Source organism: Myotis daubentonii, chromosome 5, assembly GCF_963259705.1.
Source record: "Myotis daubentonii chromosome 5, mMyoDau2.1, whole genome shotgun sequence".
Classification (NCBI taxonomy): domain Eukaryota; kingdom Metazoa; phylum Chordata; class Mammalia; order Chiroptera; family Vespertilionidae; genus Myotis; species Myotis daubentonii.
This window is the reverse complement of record NC_081844.1, coordinates 97,813,704-97,835,602: the sequence shown is the minus strand read 5'-3', so window position 1 is coordinate 97,835,602 and position 21,899 is coordinate 97,813,704. Positions and strand designations below refer to the sequence as shown.

General features: G+C 50.2%; 2 protein-coding genes across 6 annotated transcripts in view; one reads left to right on the top strand and one right to left on the bottom strand.

Moving 5' to 3' along the window:
* Positions 1 to 8,631, top strand: part of C1QTNF2 (C1q and TNF related 2) — a 29,505-nt gene extending 20,874 nt beyond the window's left edge. For 2 of the 4 annotated variants that reach the window (XM_059699101.1, XM_059699103.1), the window contains exons 2-3: positions 6,281 to 6,533; positions 7,852 to 8,631. In XM_059699101.1, the coding sequence (XP_059555084.1) occupies positions 6,290 to 6,533; positions 7,852 to 8,465 (858 nt within the window). In that variant the 5' untranslated portion in view covers positions 6,281 to 6,289 and the 3' untranslated portion in view covers positions 8,466 to 8,631. Of the gene's footprint in view, positions 1 to 5,854; positions 6,052 to 6,280; positions 6,534 to 7,851 lie in introns of those variants that run through there. The other 2 variants (XM_059699100.1, XM_059699102.1) reach the window with 2 other exon arrangements.
* PTTG1 (PTTG1 regulator of sister chromatid separation, securin) overlaps positions 1 to 21,899 on the bottom strand; it is a 373,674-nt gene that overhangs the window by 47,811 nt on the left and 303,964 nt on the right. The window lies entirely within an intron of this gene.

The window sequence follows — 21,899 nt, the reverse complement described above, 5'->3', positions numbered from 1 at the left end:
GCAAGCTCAATCCCTGGTCTGGGTGCATGTGGGAGGCAACCAATCGATGTGTTTCTCTCACATTAACGTTTCTCTCTCCCTCTGTCTCTCCCTTTCCTTTCTACTCTGTCTCTGAAAATCAATGGAAAAAATATCCTTGGGTGAGGATTAACAAAAAAATTTAAAAATAAAAATAATAAAGTAATAATAATAAAAATAATAAAAGTAATCCACATCTTAATGTGGATTAGGATGTGCTGCAGGTGTAAAATACACACCAGGTTTCTAAGACCGAGTGCCAATTAAAGAATGTGAGATACCTCATTAATAATTTTTACATTGATCACATGTTGAAATGATGATGTTTGAGAGATATTAGTCTAACCAACATATATTATTAAAATTAATTTCACCTGCTTTTAAAAAACCTTTTTAATGTGCCAACAAGGTCGTTTAAAATGACATGTGACCTCCTGTCATATGCCTGTGGGACAGCACTGTTCAAACACGGTCCCCAGCCCTCTGGTCTGCCGCTTGGGGAAGCTGGCCACGGGGCTCTCAACCGCCTCGGGCCTCCCTCCCGCAGCTCACATCTGGCCCGTCAGCTTCCTTCTTCTCACTCACTGCAGTGCTGGGCAGGTCCAAAGCTTGATGGCTTTGGCCTCAGCCACCCGAAGCCTGACTCTGGGCCTCACTGCACAGGGCCCAGGGCACAGGGCACAGGGCACAGGGCACAGGGCACAAAGGGGTGAGCTCCACGTCCTCTGCATCACATGCCACGTTGGCTGGTTTCTAAGGATCTGGGGTGATAATACAGTGGCCACCAGACTGACTGCTGGCGTGCTCTCCGAAGTGCCACTGAGACAAACCCCACAAGATCTTGGCTCCTGAGACCTCACTAGGTCATGGTTTGGCCTTGGACCCCTTGTCTAGACTGAGCCAGAAATAGGGGTAGAAAGAGAGAAAACAAATATTTTTCTGGGGCCTTTTGACAAGCAGATCTCATGACTTCTAATGGTCTGTATTTTGACTGGATGCTGGAGTGTTTCCAAGCAGGGACGTGGGGACCCAGGAAAGGGGGCGTGGGTGAGTGCTGTGTGAGCCGCTGCAGCAGCCCCTGTCTCCTCCGGGCGGAAAAAATATCCGTGGGTGAGGGTCTCAACTCTTCAAGTGAAGCTAGACAGGGCTGTTTCCAATTTGCTTCTGGAATTCAGGGAGGGCATGGGGTGTTTGTCATTATAGAATTTGCACTCCCATTAAAGCCAATTTTTGGAGCATTTCATCTGCAAGCAGGCCCCACCCCATTCCAACCACCAGCCCTTCCGTTGCCCAGTTGGGTCAGATTCAGGTATCCTCTCCTCATCAGAACTAGGCCTCCCTGTGAAATATTCCAGGGGCCCCTACTGTGAGGTCAGGGCTGCAGTTGGCGGCAATTGCAATTTTAAACAGGACTCTAACTTTTGTGTCACGTTTTGCTTTCAACGTCCATTATCTGGTTGGATTCTCAGAACATCCCTGTAAGGCAGACCGGGTGAGTGTTATTACCTCCACTTTGTAGGTGAGGAGATGGAAGCCCAGATAAGAGGAGATGACTTTTCTACAGTCACGTGACCCCTGAGTTACGGAGTTAGGACACGGACCCAGTCTTTCCAGTCCAAGTCCAGTCATCTCCCTGGGCTTCCCTCAATAGCCAAGTGTGGCTTTGTTATCCGCACGTTTACTGAAACCTTTGGACCCTGTTGCTCTTTTATGTGAGTGACCATTTCATTCAAGGCTGGAACCACTATGAGTTGAGCACTTACTGCGTTCGGGGCAGGCACTGTGCTAGACTCTGGTGACATCACACAGAGCAAGACGGGCAGGGCCTCTGCTTTCTGGACCTTCCTCTCCAGGGGAAAGACACAGGCAGTTAGCAAGTCAAGAAGCAAAGAAATCTATAACCACCCTGGAGCCACGTGCTTTGAAAGGACAACCAGGGTGGTCTGAGCAAATCAGCAGGGCAAGACTCTCTGAGGAGAGGTTATTAGACCTGAGGCTTGAAGGATGAGGCAGGCAGCTCTCTGAGGGCTTTGCACAGGGGAGATTAGCAACAGGGGGCATTTTTGGCAGAGTTCTCTCCAACTGCTGAGCATTTACTGCATCACACACCGAGCAAGAAGCATTGGGGGCATTGTCTCATTATTCCTATTCCAACTCCACGAGGGAGGTATAATTTCTATTGGACAGTTGAGGACACTTAGTGGCTGGTTTCTCATGTCTCTTCATCACCCCTACCTACCCATGTGTCACAGCCTGATAACCAACAGGTCAATTATATTTGTGCATAATCTACCTCCTCTGATCTGCAAGGTGAGATTATTCAGAACTCAGGCCTGGCAGCCTTGCTCAAGGCCCAGACGAGGGTCCCCAGAGTTTCTACCGGCAGACACAGCCTGGGTGGAGGGCCCTTGGGAAGGAACATGGGGGGGGGGAGGGGCGGAGGAAGCTGGGGGGAGGGGGGAGAGTAGGGTGCCCTGAGGGTAAGGGAAGTGGGAGAAGGAGGAAGGCTGCTTCCCTGACAGTTCAGGCTGGGGCCCTTTGTGCCTAACGTTTTCCCAGAACTTGTGTATTTATGAATCATTAGCTACTTAACGGAGAGATGAGTTAAGGGACCAGGCAAATGACAACCAGACTAAAGAACTCCATCCAAGCTTAGCACCCCATGATTCTGTGTTTGGGGTTTGACCGTGGAACATTTTTCCCTGCAGCAGGAAGGCTGTCATGCAGCCTCCCCTACTCAACTCACACCAGAAAGGACCTTTAGGAACTGAGATAATTTTTAAAAGATGAGGAAGGACCAATACTTTTCTGTCATCAGTTGAATGGATATTTATGGAGCACCTGCTCTATGTAAAATATTTGCACACCCCTGCCTGGAGTCGGGGTGGGGGCCCTGTGCTGTGGGAGGGCAAAAGGAAGAAGGGGTTAGATCTGGTTTGGGTTAGAAAAACACACACACAAAACGGGAAGGGAGGAAGCTTATTTAAATCCGAGAGTCTGGCTGCCCTTCTTGATTTAGGCCACTGCCTTGTTTTCCCTTGGCTGTGGATGTTCTCAAATACTCACTAATCAAGCAAGTATTTCTTGAACACCCACTGTGCGCAAGACAGTTGGAAGCCCTGGGATAGAGGTTAGCTGCGGCCCCGCTCCGTTTTCATGGGAGGCACATGGGAGAGGCAACAGGCCGGGTTAGCAGGTGAACAGGCAACTACAGCCAAAAGGGGTGAGCTTGCAGGGCTGAAAAGACGCTGGCAGGGAGCTGGGGTCCAAAGGGAGAACTGTTAGGCAGGCCTTGGAAGAAGTGCTATTTAAGCGGAAACAAGGGATAAAGAGCCGGCATGCCAGAGGGTGGGGCCCAGAGTTTTGTAAAGAGGAGCAGGATGGAGCTTGGTCTGATGGAGAAGGGGTGTCTGGAGGAGCGGGGAGGAGCTGGGGTTGGGGCGGGGGTCATGTAGGGCCTCGCGGCCACATCCTCAGGGGTTATGATACTGCTCTTTGCAGCCCGCAGCCAGTGGAGTAAGATCATGCAGGAAGTGATGAGGCTGAGCTGTGCTTTTCAAGGATCCCTCGGCTTCAGCTGGGAGAGTGCGGTGGGGGAGCAAGAGAGCAGGGCAGCGGTTCTCAACCTGTGGGTCGCGACCCCTTTGGCGGTGGAACGACCCTTTCACAGGGGTCGCCTAAGACCATCCTGCATATCAGATATTTACATTACGATTCATAACAGTAGCAACATTATAGTTATGAAGTAGCAATGAAAATAATTTTATGGTTGGGTCACAACATGAGGAACTGTATTTAAAGGGCCAGAAGGTTGAGAACCACTGGGGCAGGGGGCGGTCCTTGCCAGGTCCAGGCATGGACTGAGCTGATGGCCTCCGGGCGAGCTCTTGGTTCAGCGCCTGGAACTACCTCGCTAACACTCCAAAGAGGCTCCTGGCGGAGAGTCAGAGCCCAGGAGGCGGCCCACCCGCCTCCCATCATCTTGGCTACGCCCAGAGCCGGTGCGGATCTCTCACAGAACAGGAGGTTCCCTCCAAGCATCGAATCCTGAGGGAGGAAAAGCATCACGCTTACATTTCCAAAGTGTGTGTGTGTGTGTGTGTGTGTGTGTGTGTGTGTGAAGTGTGTGTGAAATGATAAAATACACCATATCAAAGAAATCTCTCCTTTGCTCTGTGTAGCTTTGCCACACACTTCAAGGTCTCTTCTGTAATTTGGGAAATTCAGGAGGAAAAAAATCAAAGAAACGCTGACATAATGGAAAGCATGTGGACATTAGGGTCAGCCAAACCCAAGTTCAAATATAACTCCTGCCGTGAACGGGTTGCGCAAACATGACCAACTTGGCCTCTCTGAGCTTCACTTTCCTCTTCTGTAAAACAGGAAAGAAACACCGGGAGAAGGGAGCAAGGTGCAGTGGCTGAAGGGTGGTCTTCAGAGCCCCTCGGACACGGGTCCGAGCGCTGTCCCCACTGCTCCGATTGTGTGACTGCGGGCAAATTGTTGGAGTTCTCGGAGCCTCTGTTTCTCCCTCTGAAAAACGAAACAATCCGTTTTCCACCTCCGTAGGATTTATTATAAACTTCACATAAGAGAATTCAGGTAAAGAGAGTCCCTCAGTGCCTCTGTCTCAGCTCCCCAGTCTGTAACTGAATAGGTGGGATGAGACCATTCCTTGGGGCCCTCCCCAAGTTTGTGATTATGAATTTCTTTAAGAGGCCCTGGAAGAGTTAACCTGTCTGGATTCCTTGGGGCCATGGCACACCACCCCAAGGTTTTCTCACCCCTTCAGTGTGGAGAGAAGACTGGGGGGGCCAGACAGCGGGGGGGGGGGGCGCACAGGCTGGGAGCGGGCTATTTGGAGCCTGTTTTTCTTGGAGGTGCCCTGGGGCCAAGGAGACTCTCCTCTCCCTCCCTGTAGGTTTGGAACCAGAATCTAGTCACCCCGCCTTTATTTCCAAAACAGTTCCTGGCACTGGTGGGAACCTCCAGGCTCCAGCTCTGAGAAATCCCTCGCTCCCTGCCTGTTACAGAGCCCTGCTCCTCCGCCCGCCAGACACTGGGGCCTGCCCTGGCCCCGCTGTCACTGAGCATTGTCCCTATTGTTCACAGAGGCTGGCATGGGCGGGACAGCAGGCCCTCCGCCCCCTTGCCCAGCATGTGTGACTGAGAGTGGAGGTGAGAGAGAGAGAGGGGGAGAGAGAGAGCGAGAGAGAGAGAGAGAGAGAGAGAGAGAGAGAGAGAGAGAGAGAGGATGGGAACTGGAGTCCATGGCTCCCCTCTCTCCTGCCTGTCTTCATCCAGCTGTTCACAGGACTCTCAGTGTGCCTGGGAGACTGGCTCCCACTGCTTTCTTCCTCTCTTCCTTGTCCAAAAATTACAATTTCCTAACCCAGTTCAAACCTGCTTGAAGAATTCAGTTTCTCTTCCGGGGGGGCCCAGATGTGTCCCAGCTGATAAGTCACCCCGACTCGTTTCCCAAGATTCTCAGCAAGTCAGCAAGGGAAGGAGAGGGGATCCTGGGGCCTGGGGGGTGTCTAGGGCACCGTTTTCCAACAGCACATCGTGAGTGTAACACTTCCCCAGCATTCGCCCCATCTGCCTACCACCCCTGCTATCACTGATGCCACCCTTGAGGAGCATGCGTGACCCCAGCTACATCATACTGCAACTTTATTTTATAATATATTTTGATTGATTTCAGAGAGGAAAGGAGAGGGAGAGAGAGATAGAAACATCAATGATGAGAGAGAATCATTGACTGGCTGCTTCCTGCACACATCCCACCAGGGATCAAGTCCGAAACCTGGGCATGTGCCCTGACCGGGAATCAAACCGTGACCTCCTGGTTCATAGGTCGACGCTCAATCACTGAGCCACACCGGCCGGGCTGTGCCACATATTTGAAGGAAACCATGGATCAGTTCTGTCTGTGCACAGCTCCCCCCAGCCAGCTGTCACTGGGCCATAAGTCTGGCTACTCCAGAGTTCGATGGTGTGATGATGAGTGCTGCACCCCAAGACCCCTCCAAGGTGTATTCTGGGCCCACGACTCAGCTCGTCCATATATATACTCAAGACATTGTCCAGCTGCTTGTATGTGACGTAGGAGAGAGCAGGAGTCAGAAATATAGTTTCCCCCAGTTTCTTCCTCCTCCTCCTCCTCCTCCTCCTCCTCCTCCTCCCCCCCTGGGTGCCTTTCTGACTGACCCCAGTCCGCTCAGTGGGACTCACCTGCTCACAGCTCTCTTGCCTCCTACAGGTGACCACCATGATCCCCTGGATGCTCTTGGCCTGTGCGCTCCCCTGTGCGGCCGACCCTCTGCTTGGTGCCTTCGCTCGCAAGGATTTCCAGAAGGGCTCCCCGCAACTTGTCTGCAGCCTACCTGGCCCCCAGGGTCCCCCCGGCCCCCCAGGAGCTCCAGGGCCCTCAGGAATGGTGGGAAGGATGGGCTTTCCCGGTAAAGATGGTCAGGATGGCCAGGACGGGGACCGGGGGGACAGTGGAGAGGAAGGTAAGAGTTTAGGGGACATGAATATAAGATTTTCTATATAATCATCGGTCAAAAATGTTGTTTTGAGAGAAATGCACATTTTAGGAAACATGGGTCTTAAGGTACCAAGATGAGTTCCACAGGAAACACTCTGCAGGGCGTGCGGAGTGTATTTAGCGTGTGCTTACTGTGGGCCAGGCACTCCTCTAAGCACTTAAATGAGTATAGAAAGAGCGTTGTGGTTTCCTTTGAACAAAACACGGTTCTGCCGCCTTCTCTTTCCTCTTCACAGGATATTTTAGAGAAGTTTTCGTATAGTGCACATAAATCTGCCTCGTTTTCAAAAACTCCTGCATAGAATTGCACTTTATGGATGGACCATCATTCTTTAATCATTTTCCTTTGAACGGGCAATTAGACGTTGTTCCCAGTGTTTGCTGTTAGAAGCAGCAGCACTGTACTAACCACCCTTGCACATGTGTGCAGGGATCTGGGCACTAGGCAGGGATCACACTAAGATCAATTCTCTTCTCAACTCGTGACCAGCACAGCCCATCGAAGGATTGTTCTGCCCGACAAACCAGACTCTTCCTTAGAAGGCAGGAAAAGAAAAGGTGTGGGCCGGCTGGCGTGCTCAGTGGTCGAGCCTTGACCTATGAACCCAGAGGTTATGGTTCAATTCCAGGTCAGAGCACATGCCTGGGTTATGGGCTCGATCCCCTGTAGGGGGCGTGCAGGAGGCAACCGATCCATGATTCTCTCTCATCACTGATGTTTCTATCTCCCTTTCCCTTCCTCTCCGAAATCAACAAAATATATTTTTTAAAAAGAAAGAAAGAGCCCTGACTGGTTTGACTCAGTGGATAGAGTGTCGGCCTGCGGACTGAAGGGTCCCAGGTTCGATTCCGGTCAAGGGCATGTACCTGGGTTGCGGGCACATCCCCAATAGGGGGTGTGCGGGAGGCAGCTGATCGATGTTTCTCTCTCATCGATGTTTCTAAGTCTCTATCCCTCTCCCTTCCTCTCTGTAAAAAATCAATAAAATATATTTTTTAAAAAAGAAAGAAAGACAAGAAAAAGAAAAGGCTGTGAATTATGTTAGTTTTGCCCTGATCCTCAATGATTCTGGAAGGTAAGCATTACCATTCCTGGCTTCCAGTTGGGACTGGGACACATGCCCCAGGTTCCACCATCAGATTTGCAACCATTTCCAGGCGGCTCCATTGCCCTCTTATTCTTCCCATTACCAAAGGCCTGTGCTCCAAAGATGGAGCACCAGGGCCCGCAGCCTCTGCTAGTTCTCAGGCCCCTTCATCACACCAGCTGCTCTGTCTTCCAGGTCCACCTGGCCGGACAGGCAACCGGGGAAAGCCAGGACCAAAGGGCAAAGCCGGGGCCATTGGGAAGGCTGGCCCTCGCGGCCCCAAAGGGGTAAGCGGTGCTCCAGGGAAGCACGGCACACCGGGCAAGAAGGGGCCCAAGGGCAAGAAGGGGGAGCCGGGCCTCCCGGGCCCCTGCAGCTGTGGCAGTGGCCAGGCCAGGTCGGCCTTCTCGGTGGCGGTGACCAAGAGCTACCCACGGGAGCGGCTGCCCATCAAGTTCGACAAGATCCTGATGAACGAGGGCGGCCACTACAACGCATCCAGCGGCAAGTTCATCTGCAGTGTGCCGGGGATCTACTACTTCACCTACGACATCACGCTGGCCAACAAGCACCTGGCCATCGGCCTGGTGCACAACGGCCAGTACCGCATCCGGACCTTCGACGCCAACACGGGCAACCACGACGTGGCCTCGGGCTCCACCATCCTGGCTCTCAAGCAGGGGGATGAGGTCTGGCTGCAGATCTTCTACTCAGAGCAGAACGGGCTCTTCTACGACCCTTACTGGACCGACAGCCTCTTCACAGGCTTTCTCATCTACGCCGACCAGGACGACCCCAATGAGGTGTAGACAGACAGGCGCTCCGTCTCCAGGGAGGGCACACACTCCTGGTCTGGCGCTTACAGAGCGAGACCCCTAAACTGTCTGCTGGGGCCGGGAGTCGGGGGCTTCTGGACTCAGGCCGACCTCCTCTGCCCCCTTTTTCTCCATCATTAAACCCAAGCTTTTTTATTCATCCTCCCATTTCTCCATTCACTGATTTTTTTCTTTTTTCTTTTAGTACCTACTGTGTGACAGGCACCCTGCTATACTCTGGAAGGTACCACGGTGAACAAGACAGACAGAGGCTTTGGCCTCATGGGGCTTACATTCTAGTGGGAGATACAATTTACACATAAACAAGCAAGTAATGTCATTATTGTGCCAGGATGGAAATGCACACGCCATGGCCAAGGGTGATCGGAGTAACAGGAGACAGGGAAGAGGTGGAAGTTTGTTTTTGGATTCCATCTTGTTAGGTTTACTTACATGCAGTAAAGTCTACACATCTTAAGCGGACAGCTAATGAATTTTATATATGTGCACACTTTGTAAGCTCCTTGTAGATTAGGAACAGAGTATTTCCAGCCACCCAGCTACCCAAGGCTCTTTTCAGTCCCTTCCAAGTCAGTCCCAGGAAGAGGTTACTTATTTATTTTTTTTAGGAAGAGGTTAATTTTTTAAAATATGTATTTTTATTGATTTCAGAAAGGAAGGGAGAGGGAGAGATAGAAACATCAATGATGAAAGAGGATCATTGATCGGCTGCCTCCTGCATGCACCCTACTAGGGATCGAGCCCACAACCTGGGTATGTGCCCTGACCAGGAATTGAACTATGAACTCCTGATTCGTAGGTTGATGCTCAACCACTGAACCACACCGGCTGGGCTACTTTTTAAGCTGAGCACGGAAACAGGAGAGGGAGCCATGCAGAGAGCTGGGGGAAAGGGTCTTCTGGCAGAAGGAGCTGCACGTGTAAAGACCCTGACATTGGGGAGAACTTGGCATAGCTGAAGGCCAGAGGGATGGAGGGAAGCGACAAAGGAGATGGAGGCATGAGGTGAGAGGCTGGAGGATTATACAGAACCTCACAGGCTGTGGCAGAGTTCATTCCGCTCAAGAAAGCTTGTCGGGATGCGGGAGAGAGCATGGCATTAATGCAGGGGTAAATTTGAATCTGCTCCGTGCATGAGTCAAGTCCGTCTCACCCTGAAGCACTTGATTATTAGTTAGAGATCACCTGCAGGCCCACCTGTCAACCAGTGCGATGCACCAGGCTATCCCCGCGAACCCGAGAACTGCGGCTCTGAGACAGTGGTAGCGTGTAAACGAGTCTTGCTCCAGCCCCCGGGGTTCCAGTGTGCAGGGAGCCAGGGACAAGGAACCACAGCACAATGTGGCAGGTGGGGAGAGGGCCCACAGGTCACTTGCTGGAGAGAACTTTCCGATGGAGCCACAGCTCCCTGCCGATGGCTCTCACTGACCTCTGGCAGGAAAGGAGGAGCCAGTGGGGACCCAGGAACAGGGAACCCTGCCTGGGATGATCGAGGAAGGGGCGGCCCCCTCCATAAATAAAATGGGGCTTATTTAAAATAACTCGGTTCTCACTGGACCACAAAAAGTATGGGGTTAGGATGCATCTGAGAAACCCAGGAAGGGGCCTGGGACGCAAACAGATTCATGTGTAGGTCGGGGTCCTGCCAGGCACCCCTGTGGGGAGGAGCCAGCTTCTGAGTTTGAGCAGGAATCTTTGTGAACAGTTCTTTTTACTTTCCCTTTATGTAACCATTTCTTCTTCCTTCCTCCAGGGATGTAGGCGTCTGAGGGAAGTGAACTTACGCCTTTGTAGCCAGGGTAATAAATCCAGCCTGAGCAAGACGAGCAGGGGCCCAGAGCTCTGTGGTGGCCACTGCTGGGCCTGATCTAAACCCATGTCCCTTTGTCACCCTGCCAGGGAATCCCCGGGGCTGCAGGGAGGATGGGGGGATAGTCAGCATTCATGGTGGGGGTGGGGCAGATGGAGGCAGAACCTTGCAGGAACCTGGGCTGGCATCTTGTCTCCCTTGGATGCGGTCCAGGGCTGCTGGAGTGCTGGGGTTGTGGCAGGTGGGCAGAAGCAGGGGACACAGTTCAGAGGGTCTTCGGTAACCAGCTGATGGCAAGGAGGAGGGCTGGCTTATCCACTCACACTTCTGAGGGTGGCTGCCTCCTTGGTACCCACTGAAGTCCTCAGGCCGATGATGCAGGATGGAGGCCCAAACGAGGAAGGAGTCCCAAAAAGGGGGCTTTTCCAGACACATGGGGGGAGAGGGGGCGGGGAAACCAGTCCCATACTGTGAGCCTCAGTGGACAGGTCTACCTTTAGGCCTTGACGTTTGCAGGCATTGATGAAAACCCAGAACCCAGTGCACCTTTGTGCAGTAAAATCACTCTTGACCCCAGGGTCATTTCTCCTAAGGGGCGCACTTTGAAAGGCAGCCATCATCAGAGATAAACTCAGCTCAACACTAAAGTGGCAAGGTCAGGTTTTAATCAGTGGTATACTATTGCAACAGTATATAGGGAACATGTAATACATAAATTGCAGTAATACGTCTGTAGGGAAAAGAGTGCACCTTTACACAAAGGTGTCTGGGTCTTTTAAAGGAAGAGTGAGGGGACAGGAAAGGAGCGGAGGGGCACTCTGCCGAGTCAGGGAAGTGAAAACTTAAAAAAATACAGGAAGGGGGATTGGTCTTCTCGAACAGGACCTCCTCTCCCACGGAAGCAGAGACCGGCAGAGCGGGTGCTATCTTCAGATGTTGGCTAGAACAGACCGTGCATTCTTTTCACTGGCTTGAGTTTTTCAGGCAGCCACTGCGAGAGGGTTGGGTCATCCTAGGACTGCAGCCTTGAGCTGTTAGAAACGATGTGTCTGTTGGCGTCTTTATGAGCCAGGGTTGACAGGCCTAGGCACGAAGAGGGCTCAGAGCGGCCCGGCTGGAGTTTGAGCAAGGAGCGTCTTTGTCCCTGTCCCCTTCTGGAGAAAACCTGAGACGCTGCCGCCCCGGGTGGCACAGTGCACAGAGCACAAGCCCACTGTCCTGACTCCAACCCGGCCAGCCCTGCCGGGCCTTAGGGCTCATCAGACAAGTGAGCGGGGTTGCATACATCTGGGAGGGTCTTCCCATGCTGACTGCTGGACTAGACTATGACCAAGGGGAGGCAAATGAGGCACTCACCTAAAGGGTGCCCCAAACCTCAGCAATCAATATAAATAATATTTTAAGGTAATATCTTTTTTTTTTAATTTATTTTTATTTTATTTTATTTATTTATTTATTTATTTTATTGCTTAAAGTATTACAAAGGGTATTACATATGTATCCATTTTATCCCCCCGCTCTAGACAGTCCCCTAGCCTCCCCTATCACCCAGTGTCTTATGTCCATTGGTTATGCTTATATGCATGCATACAAGTCCTTTAGTTGATCTCTTACCCCCCTACCTCCTGCCCCCCAACCCTCCCCGGCCTTCCCGCTGCAGTTTGACAATCTGTTTGAGGCAGCTCTGCCTCTGTATCTATTATTGTTCAAAAGTTTATAATGGTCTCTATTGTCCATGAATGAGTGAGATCATGTGGTATTTTTCCTTTATTGACTGGCTTATTTCACTTAGCATAATGCTCTCCAGTTCCATCCATGATTTTAAGGTAATATCTTAATACATCGACACTAATGCAAAAAAAATCTCCGTGATGAAGAAACTATAAAAATTTTAAATAACGAGGAAGCCTGACAGTGCTGGAATTAGGACGAGGTAAGGGGAGGCTGAGGCTGCAGCAGTGGTGTGGGGCCCCTGGGCAGCCAGGCCCTCCGGTGGAAATTCTTTTCATGCCCTGCCTGTCATCTTCACTCACTCCACCAGGGGGAGCATGCCTACTACGCAAACCTTCAGTCCTAAGGCTTACAGGCTGGAAGACCTACCCTGGTCTCAGGCTGTTTTCAGGGCCAAAGACAAAAGAGAGGAAGGGAGAGAGAGGGAGGGAGACATTCTGGCCATTGTTTTATGCGGCCATGGCCTTTCTCTGGGGAAAGAACAAAAATTAAACAGAGGAGCTGCGACTAGCCGGTTTGGCTCAGTGGAAAGAGCGTTGGCCTGCGGACTAAAGGGGTCCCAGGTTCGATTCCCATTAAGGACACGTACTTCAGTTCAGGCTTGATCCCCAGCCCTGGTTGGGGCACATGAGGAGGCAACCAATCCATGTGTCTCTCTCACATCGATGTTTTTCTGTCTCTCCCTCTGCCTTCCATTCTCTCTAAAAATCCGTGGAAAAATATCCTCAGGTGGGGATTAACAAAAAATAAAAATAAACTCAAGAGCTGCATGTCTTCCCAGCCCTTTCATTAAAGGGGTTTTGCACACATTCTAAATTGCAGTCACAGCTGGTGTCGGGTAGGAATAGAAGAGCAATTGTCAGGGAAACAGAAAACCCTGGTTCCAGCCCTAGTTCTGTCTTCAGGTTCCTTGGTCTGATTTGGCCAAGTCTTTTCTGGTCTGGTGGCCTCAGTTTCCCCATCTGTCAAATGAAGGATTGGCTCCAATGGCCTCTGAATCCATTTTGGCACGAAACATTTACGTTCCTGTCTCCAAAGCAGAGCCAGGAAGAGAGCCCGGCATTCCTGAAGCATAAATGGAAACAGCCGGGTGAATCAGGCCGGCGTGTTCTGAGGTGTTGAACTTTGACCTTCGGCCCTCTGCTCCCACTCACCAGGTTGCTGTTCTTCGGTTTCCTGGGCTAGAACTGAAATCACGACCAACTGTTAGTGGACATTAGCCACATGCTGGGTCTGACGTATATTGTTCCTTTTCAGCCTCTCAACACCCCAGCCTCACAGGTGGAGAAATCAGTCCTGGGAAGAATGCCACAGGCACCGCGCTGGGAAAGGCATTGCTGGGATTGGAACCCGGCGGCCCTGGCCAGCCCTCCCTGCCCGGCTGTGTGTCCCCTGTGGGAGGGCAGCCACAGAAGTGCTCTGATACCCAAGCTCCCCTGAGTGGTAGGGGGTTGGGCCCCAAAGACTTCCCTCCCGCAAAGCATGGTCCTGCCTGGTGGATTAGAGATTTCCTGCCAGTTCAGTGGACGTCTCCTCAGCACTCGTGTGGCAAGGCCGGGGAAGGCCCCCCTGGTCCCCAGACAGCTGGGGAGCCGGAATCCCCCAGGGCAGGTGGGGCCGCGACCAGGGGAGAGACAGCTGCGCCTGCTCTGCCCCATCAGCTTCCCAGGTGCAGCCTGTGAGGCTGGTCCTAGCAGCTCCTCAGCCAGCCCCGACGTACAGCCTCGCCAACCCCTGGGCCCCTCGAAACCGGAAACAGGAAAGGCTCCAATTCTGCTCCTTAATCGGGGGGTGGAACGTGTGTGTGTTCCTTTTTCTTCATTTCCCCCATCTCCTGCTGTCCACGGCTCCCTCAGGCCCGGGTGGACATTGGAAACGGAGCTCTGAGGCCCATTGGAAGGTAAGCTCGCAGGCCCAACTCCTCAACCAGCATCCGCGGCTGGAGGGGTGCGGTTGCTTGCTCACCCCTAACAACCTCGCTGAGATTCCCGGCCATCCCCCTCTTCCTGCTTCAGAGACAGAAGCCTACAGAGAAATTCTCAGAAAGGGCCCACAGATGGCGGTGGGCACGTTGCCCTTTTTTAAAAAGAGACATTTTCATCTACTTTATCACTTTGGTCTCAGGTTGGCCCTGGTTAAAAACAAGAAGGAAGGGCTCAGTTTCGTCACTGGTGTTTCTTGTCCTGGATGCCCTTGTAAGCCTGCAACCGCCATCCATCCCCCCCTCTCTCCAGTAAGTGGTCTTCAAGCTGCGGCTGATAATTATCCAAAATGGCCTCCTAGTGGGCAGCGTTCATAGCCCACGAGGGGCTCCTTTATCCCTTAAAACTCATTAATGTCTGAGCTTAATTACATGGAGATCAAGGGCCTTGGAGGTGAAAGGCTAACGAGGGCATTAAATCCGGACCCACTTCTCAGCTGCCCGGTCACTTGGCAGAGCTGTTCAGGCAAATCGCTCCTGCAAAGCTCCCCAGCCCCTGGTCGGCGTCCCGGCCCAGGCGTCCTACAACCAGCACCTGTTCGGAGGAGGATGGGCGGGGTCTGGAAGGACCACCTTTTATAAGCAACAGAGAGGAGGGAAAAATGGGAATCCTGAGGGTGCCTGCCCACCCCAGAGAAGCGATTTTTTCCACCCGGTGAGCCGCAAGAATTTTCAAAACATGCAATACCTGACTATGTAGTCAGGGCCACTGACCTCTTTTCCCTTAGATTGTCAATAAAAAAAAATGACAACAGCCAACATAACAATAACCATCCAGTGTGAGTGAATCAAAATTACACTTACTTTTTTTTTGTCAGATCGGCAAAAAGTCTCTGATCTGATTTGGCCAAATCGGTGCTCTGCAGAATTATGGTTATTAATGTATGCCATGAGATGAAAAACATTGAAAATCGCTGTTGAAGAGGGGCAGATCTTGAACAACTGGTGGGCTTCATCCAGAAGCCAAACTGGGCCAGTTTACTTGTCCAATAAATGTTATTAAGCCTCCACTATGTGCCCAGCACAGAGTCAGGCGCTGGGGATACTGGGATGAGCAAATCCTAGATCTGGTTCCCATCCTCCTGGAGCTTAGAGGGTAGCACAGGTGATAGGCATTGGACAGATACCACACCCATAAGTGTAAAATGTCTGCTGAGACAGTGGTGCCGGGAGAAGGGCAAGGTGAGGATTTGTCCTGGGAAGAGTGTCAAGGAGAATTCTACAGGTGGAGTGACAGCAAGAGCTGGGAGCTGCAGGCTGAGTGAGCCCAGGGAGAGGGGTGGGGAAGGCGTTCCCAGGGCAGGAATAAAAGAGGACTTCATCCCTAGCTGGTTTGGCTCAGTAAATAGAGCATCAACCTGAGGACTGAAGGGTCCCGGGTTCCATTCCGATCAAGGGCACATGCCCAGGTTGTGGGCTCGATCCCCAGTAGGGGGCATGCAGGAGGCAGCGATCAATGATTCTCATCATTCATGTTTCTATCCCTCTCTCCTTCTCTCCCTCTCCCTTCCTCTCTGAAATCAATTATATATATATATAATAAATGTTAAAAGAGGACCTCAGAGGCTGGTAGGTCAAACTAAAGACTTCTATCTTTACCCTGAGAATAATGGAAAGCCATTGAATGATGTTAAGTGGGCAGATGACTTAAGCAGGTGGGTATTGAGATCACTCTACAGCCATAAGAACATTTCAACTTCACCTAAAGAATAGCTTCCTAAGACAATGCTTGATCTTGAGAACGAAATAACAATAAACATTTATTGGCCTCTGACTAGGTATGAAACACCATGTGCTTCTCATGGCCTAATACACTTGGCCATGAGAACAACACATCAGGTAGGTGCATAGCAATGATGCCCTTTATACAGGTGAGGGGACAGAGGCTCAGAAAGGTCTAGAAAGCTACGTGAGGCCTGTTGGCGACGTTGTAGAGCAGGAGCTCATATCCTAGTCCGTCCGACCCTAGAGGCTTGGATGCTGTGCTCCTAATGACTGCAGCACCAGAAGCTGCAAGGGACCACAGCCTTGCACTGTGGGGCCAAGAAAGTCGATACTTTTCCTCCCATCTTCTAAGTTCTTCTAGCTGGACAATAATCAGCTTAACAGACAGATTAACAGGAGAAAATCACGTGTTTACAGACCTGCACGTGGGGAAGTCACATAAGCATGAAAATTCCAAAGACAATGAGGCAGCATGGGGTTATAAGACATTTTGGACAAAGGAGAAAAGGAAGGGGATGGGGGTCTTAGATTTCCGAAGTGGGAACGGGCCCTTTACAGATAGTTGAGGAAGAGCTAAACATACATGGCAGGAAATGTCTTGCTAGGCAACTCTGGAACAATGGGACACAGTGGGTATCTAGCTAACAAGCCTGGAGTCTTCCTGGCTAATGCTGGGGTGAAGATTCTTAAAGTGATTAAGCAAAGACTCCCTTCCTAAAGCAGGTTTCTCTGTCTGACTCTCTATGGCAGAGGGGGGAAGGGAATCAAAGGTTCTTTCTGAATCTTGCTTCTTAATAAACAGCTTAAAACCCTAAAAAGGCAGCTTCAGGGTGGCAAAAATTTGGTTCCCTTCAGTACATTGGAATCCCCTGGGTGGGGTGTTAAAATGTAAATCCTGCCTGGCCAGTGTGGTTCAGTGGTTGAGCATCAGCCCATGAACCGGGAGGTCACGGTTGGATTTCCTGTTAGGGCACATGCTCAGGTTTCGGGCTTGATCCCAGTAGGGGGCATGCAGGAGGCAGCTGGTGGATGTTTCTATCTTTCTATCCCTCTCCCTTCCTCTCTCTAAAATCAATATTTTTTAAATGTGAATCCTTCCCATCCCAAGAGAGTCTGATGCAATGAGCCAGGTAGCAGCCTGGGCATTGGGAATTTTTGGAAACTCCCCAGGTGAGTCTATTGTGCCGCCAGGTTGAGACCCACTGGCCCACAGCCCAGAAAAGCTCCAGGGAGGGCAGTTGAAGCAGAGAGCCATCTCTCCAGCTGGACTCAGTGGCCTCGAGTTCCCTTCCTGCTTGGATAGTCTGTGAGTTTGTGATTCGCCAGTTCTGCTTCCAGGAGCCTTTGCCCCCAAGTGACTGGGTTTCTGGAACTGACAGATGGAGACTGAGGGACCTGGGTAACTTTGCCTTGGCTCTGACGGCTGCATTTCCGAGCCCTGCCAGCCACATTCCCGCTGGCTCAGACCCAGCCTGCCGACAAGCTGGGAGGAGGAAGAGAACGGTCAGCCAGTCCCGGTGGGCACTGCCGGAGCTGGGTGCTGCTGGCTGTGGGCGCCCTTACCAGGGACCGATCCACTCCTTTGAGAGCATCTGGAGCCTCTGACCAGCCACCTGTGACTCAAGTCACACTTATCTGACCCTCTCTGAGCCCAGTGGCTGCACAACCACGGAAGCTGGAAAGAAATGGGGCAGCGGAGAGTGAAAAACAATACCTCGTGCCTGAGGGCTACTTTCTGCCTGTTCCAGACCCTTCTGGAGCTATTACCGCATTTATAAACTCGGAATCCGATAGCCTCATGATGACTTCCTGTGCCCTCTTCACAATATAAATAGGAAAGGAGGATGTCAGAGATTTGATGGCTGGTACAAAGTCACGAAGTTTGTGAGTGACAAGGGTCATGAAGCTTGTGAGTGACAAGGCCTAGATTATGACGCCCACAAATTTTGAGGCACCTTTGGTCTCAGAATAACTGCAAGATGGGGGGCAGGAGGGTCTCACTGGCAAACAGAAACCAGAAATCCCCACCACTGTCCATTCCTACCATTACACCACAGAGGGAAGGCAGGCGGGATGGAAATATGCCAGGTGACGTGAGTTCTAAATGGAGAAGTTGCTTTTAGGACTGTGAGTGCTCAATTCCTCAGAACTAGGGTTTGCCAGACAAGCCCAACATTTTTCCTTGACCCCATGTCTCAGCTTCCTCATTCATTAAAGGAGGATAGCAATACTTACTCACATTCTACTAGAGAGATAAGCAATAACCCAGGTGAGGAGGTATAATAGTATGCTGGGTGGTCCCAATGACTATGGAGAGAAAATAAATTAGGAAAGAGAATGGGGCGCCCCTTTAGGGAGGTGTTACTGAAAAGCTAACATTTGAGTGAAGATCTTTTAGAAGGTGAGATGAGACTATCCCGGGGTAGTGTGTGTGTGTGTGTGTGTGTGTGTGTGTGTGTGTGTGTGTGTGTGTGTAGGGGTATTTTAGGCAACGGGAACAAGCAAACAAATGCAAAAGCTTGAAGCAGGAGCTTGCCTGGTGTGTTGGGCCTCGAGGCCACAGTGGCTAGAGTGGGAGAAATGATGGGCATTACGGACCAGGTATGGCAGCATGGACCACTGACCTGACGTTGGCTTTTACATGGAGATGGAGAGCGTTTTGAACAGAAGTTTTACATAAATGACCTTGCACCTGCCTGGCATGGCTCAGTGGTTGAGCGTCGACCTATGACCCAGGAGATAATGGTTCCCAGTCAGGGCACAAGCCTGGGTTGCGGGCTCCATCCCCAGTGTGGGGATTGCAGGAGGCAGCCATTATTGATGTTTCCACCTCTCTCTTCCTCTCTAAAATCAATAAAACTATATTTTAAAAAATAAAAATAAATGACCTTGCATGTAAACAGGAAATAAATTGAAGCTCCAGGTCTCCTGCAGAGGTGCGGGTTGGGTGGGCCAGTTCTAAATGCATTTCGTAGTGATTAACAAAACAAAGGGAGTGAGGTGGGAAACAACTCTAGAGTAAGGCACCTCCTTGAGCCTCACTACAAATTATAGATAAGAAATATCCCCACAGAGCAGGGTAGGGATGTTTCCCCTTTCTTTTTTTCCTGCCATGCTCCACCAGGCTTTAGCTCTGATGAGGTGACATGGAAATCTTAGCAGTGCACCAAACTGGGAAATCCAGTCCCTCTCCCCACCCCACCTCAACCCCGGGTGCAGACATTGCCACCTGTTTAATCCTCACACAACCTTATGAGCTGGGTTCTATCTGCATCATTATATTTGAAATCAACACCAAGGAAAAGAAATACCTCCCATTTTAAAGTTTTTCCATTTAAAGACAAAAAGCACCACCTCTTCAAATGGGTTAATGTTACGACACTGCCTCAATGCCAGAAATGTTCAAAAGTTAATGATCGGACTAAGGAAATTCAGAGTTATCACATCCATTTTACAGGTCAGAAAGTTGAGGCTCCTGCCTCAACTTAGAAGTATAAAATCAGAGACTTGAACCCACAACCACTTGTTTCAGCCACAGCTCCCTCATTTTAGTAACTGGCGACCCCATCCAGGCAGGTGCTTAGTTAAGAAATGTCAGGATCAAAAAAATAAAAATGTCAGGATCGTGCCCTACTCCACAGTGTTGGCACAGAGGGCTCATCTTAATCCTAAATCAGCGGGACCTTGGCGGAGGGAGCCTCCCGCCACAACCCCCATCTGCTGATATTCTTGTTCCATGGCCCAGATCCTGAATTTTGCTGATCTTTTTAAATCTTTAAAGTATACATGACTTTGACGTTCTACTCATTAACATCTCTATTTTATGAACCTAGAAATAAAATATTTTTCTTCATCAAATCTTTGAATAATCTGGACGCCTAAAGGAACATGGCCTGGCCGTGAGGACACATTGATAAAGTTTAACCATTTGGATACGTGTTTCCAATTAGTCAACCGCAGCCTGCCACTTGGCAGGTATGTGTAACAGATGAAAAGGCACTTTCTGGGCCAGCACATTTCTGTGTCACTGAAAGCAAGCCAGTGACGATTTGTCAGATGAGAGGAAAACACCACATCATTAGGCTGAGCTATTTGGAGAGGTAAGCAGATCTTTCTGTATTTAAATCAAAGGATGTGCTTTTTACTTGCTGTTCATTATTAATTCTTAAGAGTTGAAAAGCAGTTAGGACTTTTCACTCTGGTGGTGGTGAGCTCAGAAATACACTTCTTATTTATTTATACCTCAGATTCCTGTATATTTGTTAAGTATTATCTTTTCTTGGATTTTATTGCTATCTCTTCAAGACCATCTTTCTCGCCCAGCTTAGATGTTATGGTCCAACATTATGATCACTGCCTTATAAAAATGGCCTTAATGTTCTTATTCTTCTTTTCCCATCATTCCTCCCAGCAAAACCTTACTCTGGCCAAACTCAACCCTCTCCTTTCTTCATTCACTTGTTCCCAACTGAAGGTTAAGAGACTACACAACCAACCCGGGCCGGTGTGGCTCAGTTGGTTGAGTGTTGTCCCAGGCACTGAAAGGATGCTGGTTCGATTCCCGGTCAGGGCACATGTCCAGGGCACATGTCCAGGTTGCGGGTTCAGTCCTGGACCATATGGGAGGCAACCTATTGGATCTCTCTCTCTCTCTCTCTCCTTCCCTCCCTCTCTCTCTCCCTCCCTTCCTCTCCCCCCTTCTCCCTCTTCCTTCTCTCTAAAATCAGTAAAAATATATTTTAAAATGAAAACAATGAAGCAAACACACAACTGTGCAGATCAGTCTCATTCATGTCTACAAATCTCAAATGGCACAAAATGTAGCCTGGTAATTTCTTCTCAAACTCCCACCATCCTCATTGAAACGTTCCTGAGGTGGGAGCCAGCATGGTTGGTTCAAGGAACAGAAGGATTGATGGAGGGGAAGAGTACCAGGAGATGATATCAGAAAGGCTACAGGCGCCCAGATCATGCAGACCCTTGTAGGACATTGTAAAGACTTGGCTTTTATGTTGGTGAGTTGGGGCACCACTGGTGGGTTTTGAGTAGAGCAATGACAAAATCTGATTTAGGTTTTAACAGAATCTCTCCAACTACTATTTTGAGAATAGACGGTAAGGAACAATGACAAAATCGTGGCGACAAGGAGACGGGAGATGATTACAAGCAAGAGATGCTGTGGCTTGGACCCAAGTGACTGTAGGGAAGGAGGTTAGAAGGGATCTGATTTTGCTATCTTTGAAGATGGAGCCAGCAGAGTTTGCTGATGGTTCGGATGTGGGTTGTGATAATAAGTGCAGGGTCAATGAGGACACCGGTGTTTTGGCCTGAGCAACTTTATGGCTGGAATTGCCCTTTATGGAGATGGGAAAGACTGTAGGAAGAGCAGGTTTGGTGGGTGGGAGTGGGAGGTGAGTAAATGAAGAGTTTGTTGTTGAACACAGTTGAGTTGGAGATAGCTTTTAGATATCTCTGTTAGTTGCCTGGGGCTGTTGGAACAAATTACCACAAACTTGGTGGCTTAAAAGATTAGAAATGGATTTTCTCACAATTCTGGAGGCCAGAAGTTTGAACCCTACATGCCAGCAGGGCCATGCTCTAGGGAAGGGAATAATCTGTTCTTTTGCTTCTTTCAGCTTCCGGTGGGTGGTGGCATCCTTGACTTGTGGCCACATTGCCCCATTTCCTGCCTTCTCAGTCATATTACCTCTCTTCCATAGAGGTAGGAGAGAATCAAGGGACTGGTGCTGGAAGCCAAGTGTCTTAGTCCATTTTGGCTTCTATAACAAAGTACCATACATTGGGTGTCTTCTAAACAAGAGAAATTTATAACTCTTAGTTCTGGAGGCTGGGAACTCCAGGATCAAGGTGCCAGCAGAGTCGGGTCTGGTGACAGCCCACTTCCTGGTGCATATACAGCCATCTTGCTGTGTTCTCACCTGGTGGAAGGGGTCTCTTTTACAAGGGCACTAATCCTGAATTCATGATTACACCTCCCAAAGTCCCCATCTCCAAATACCACCCCATTGGGGATTAAGTTTCAACAAATAAATTTGAGAGGGGACACAAAATTCACTCTGTAGCACACCGAGGAGTTCAAGGATGTGGAGGACTTTGTTTTCTTATTTGCCTGGGGTCCAGAGGGAAAAACAGCAGGCTT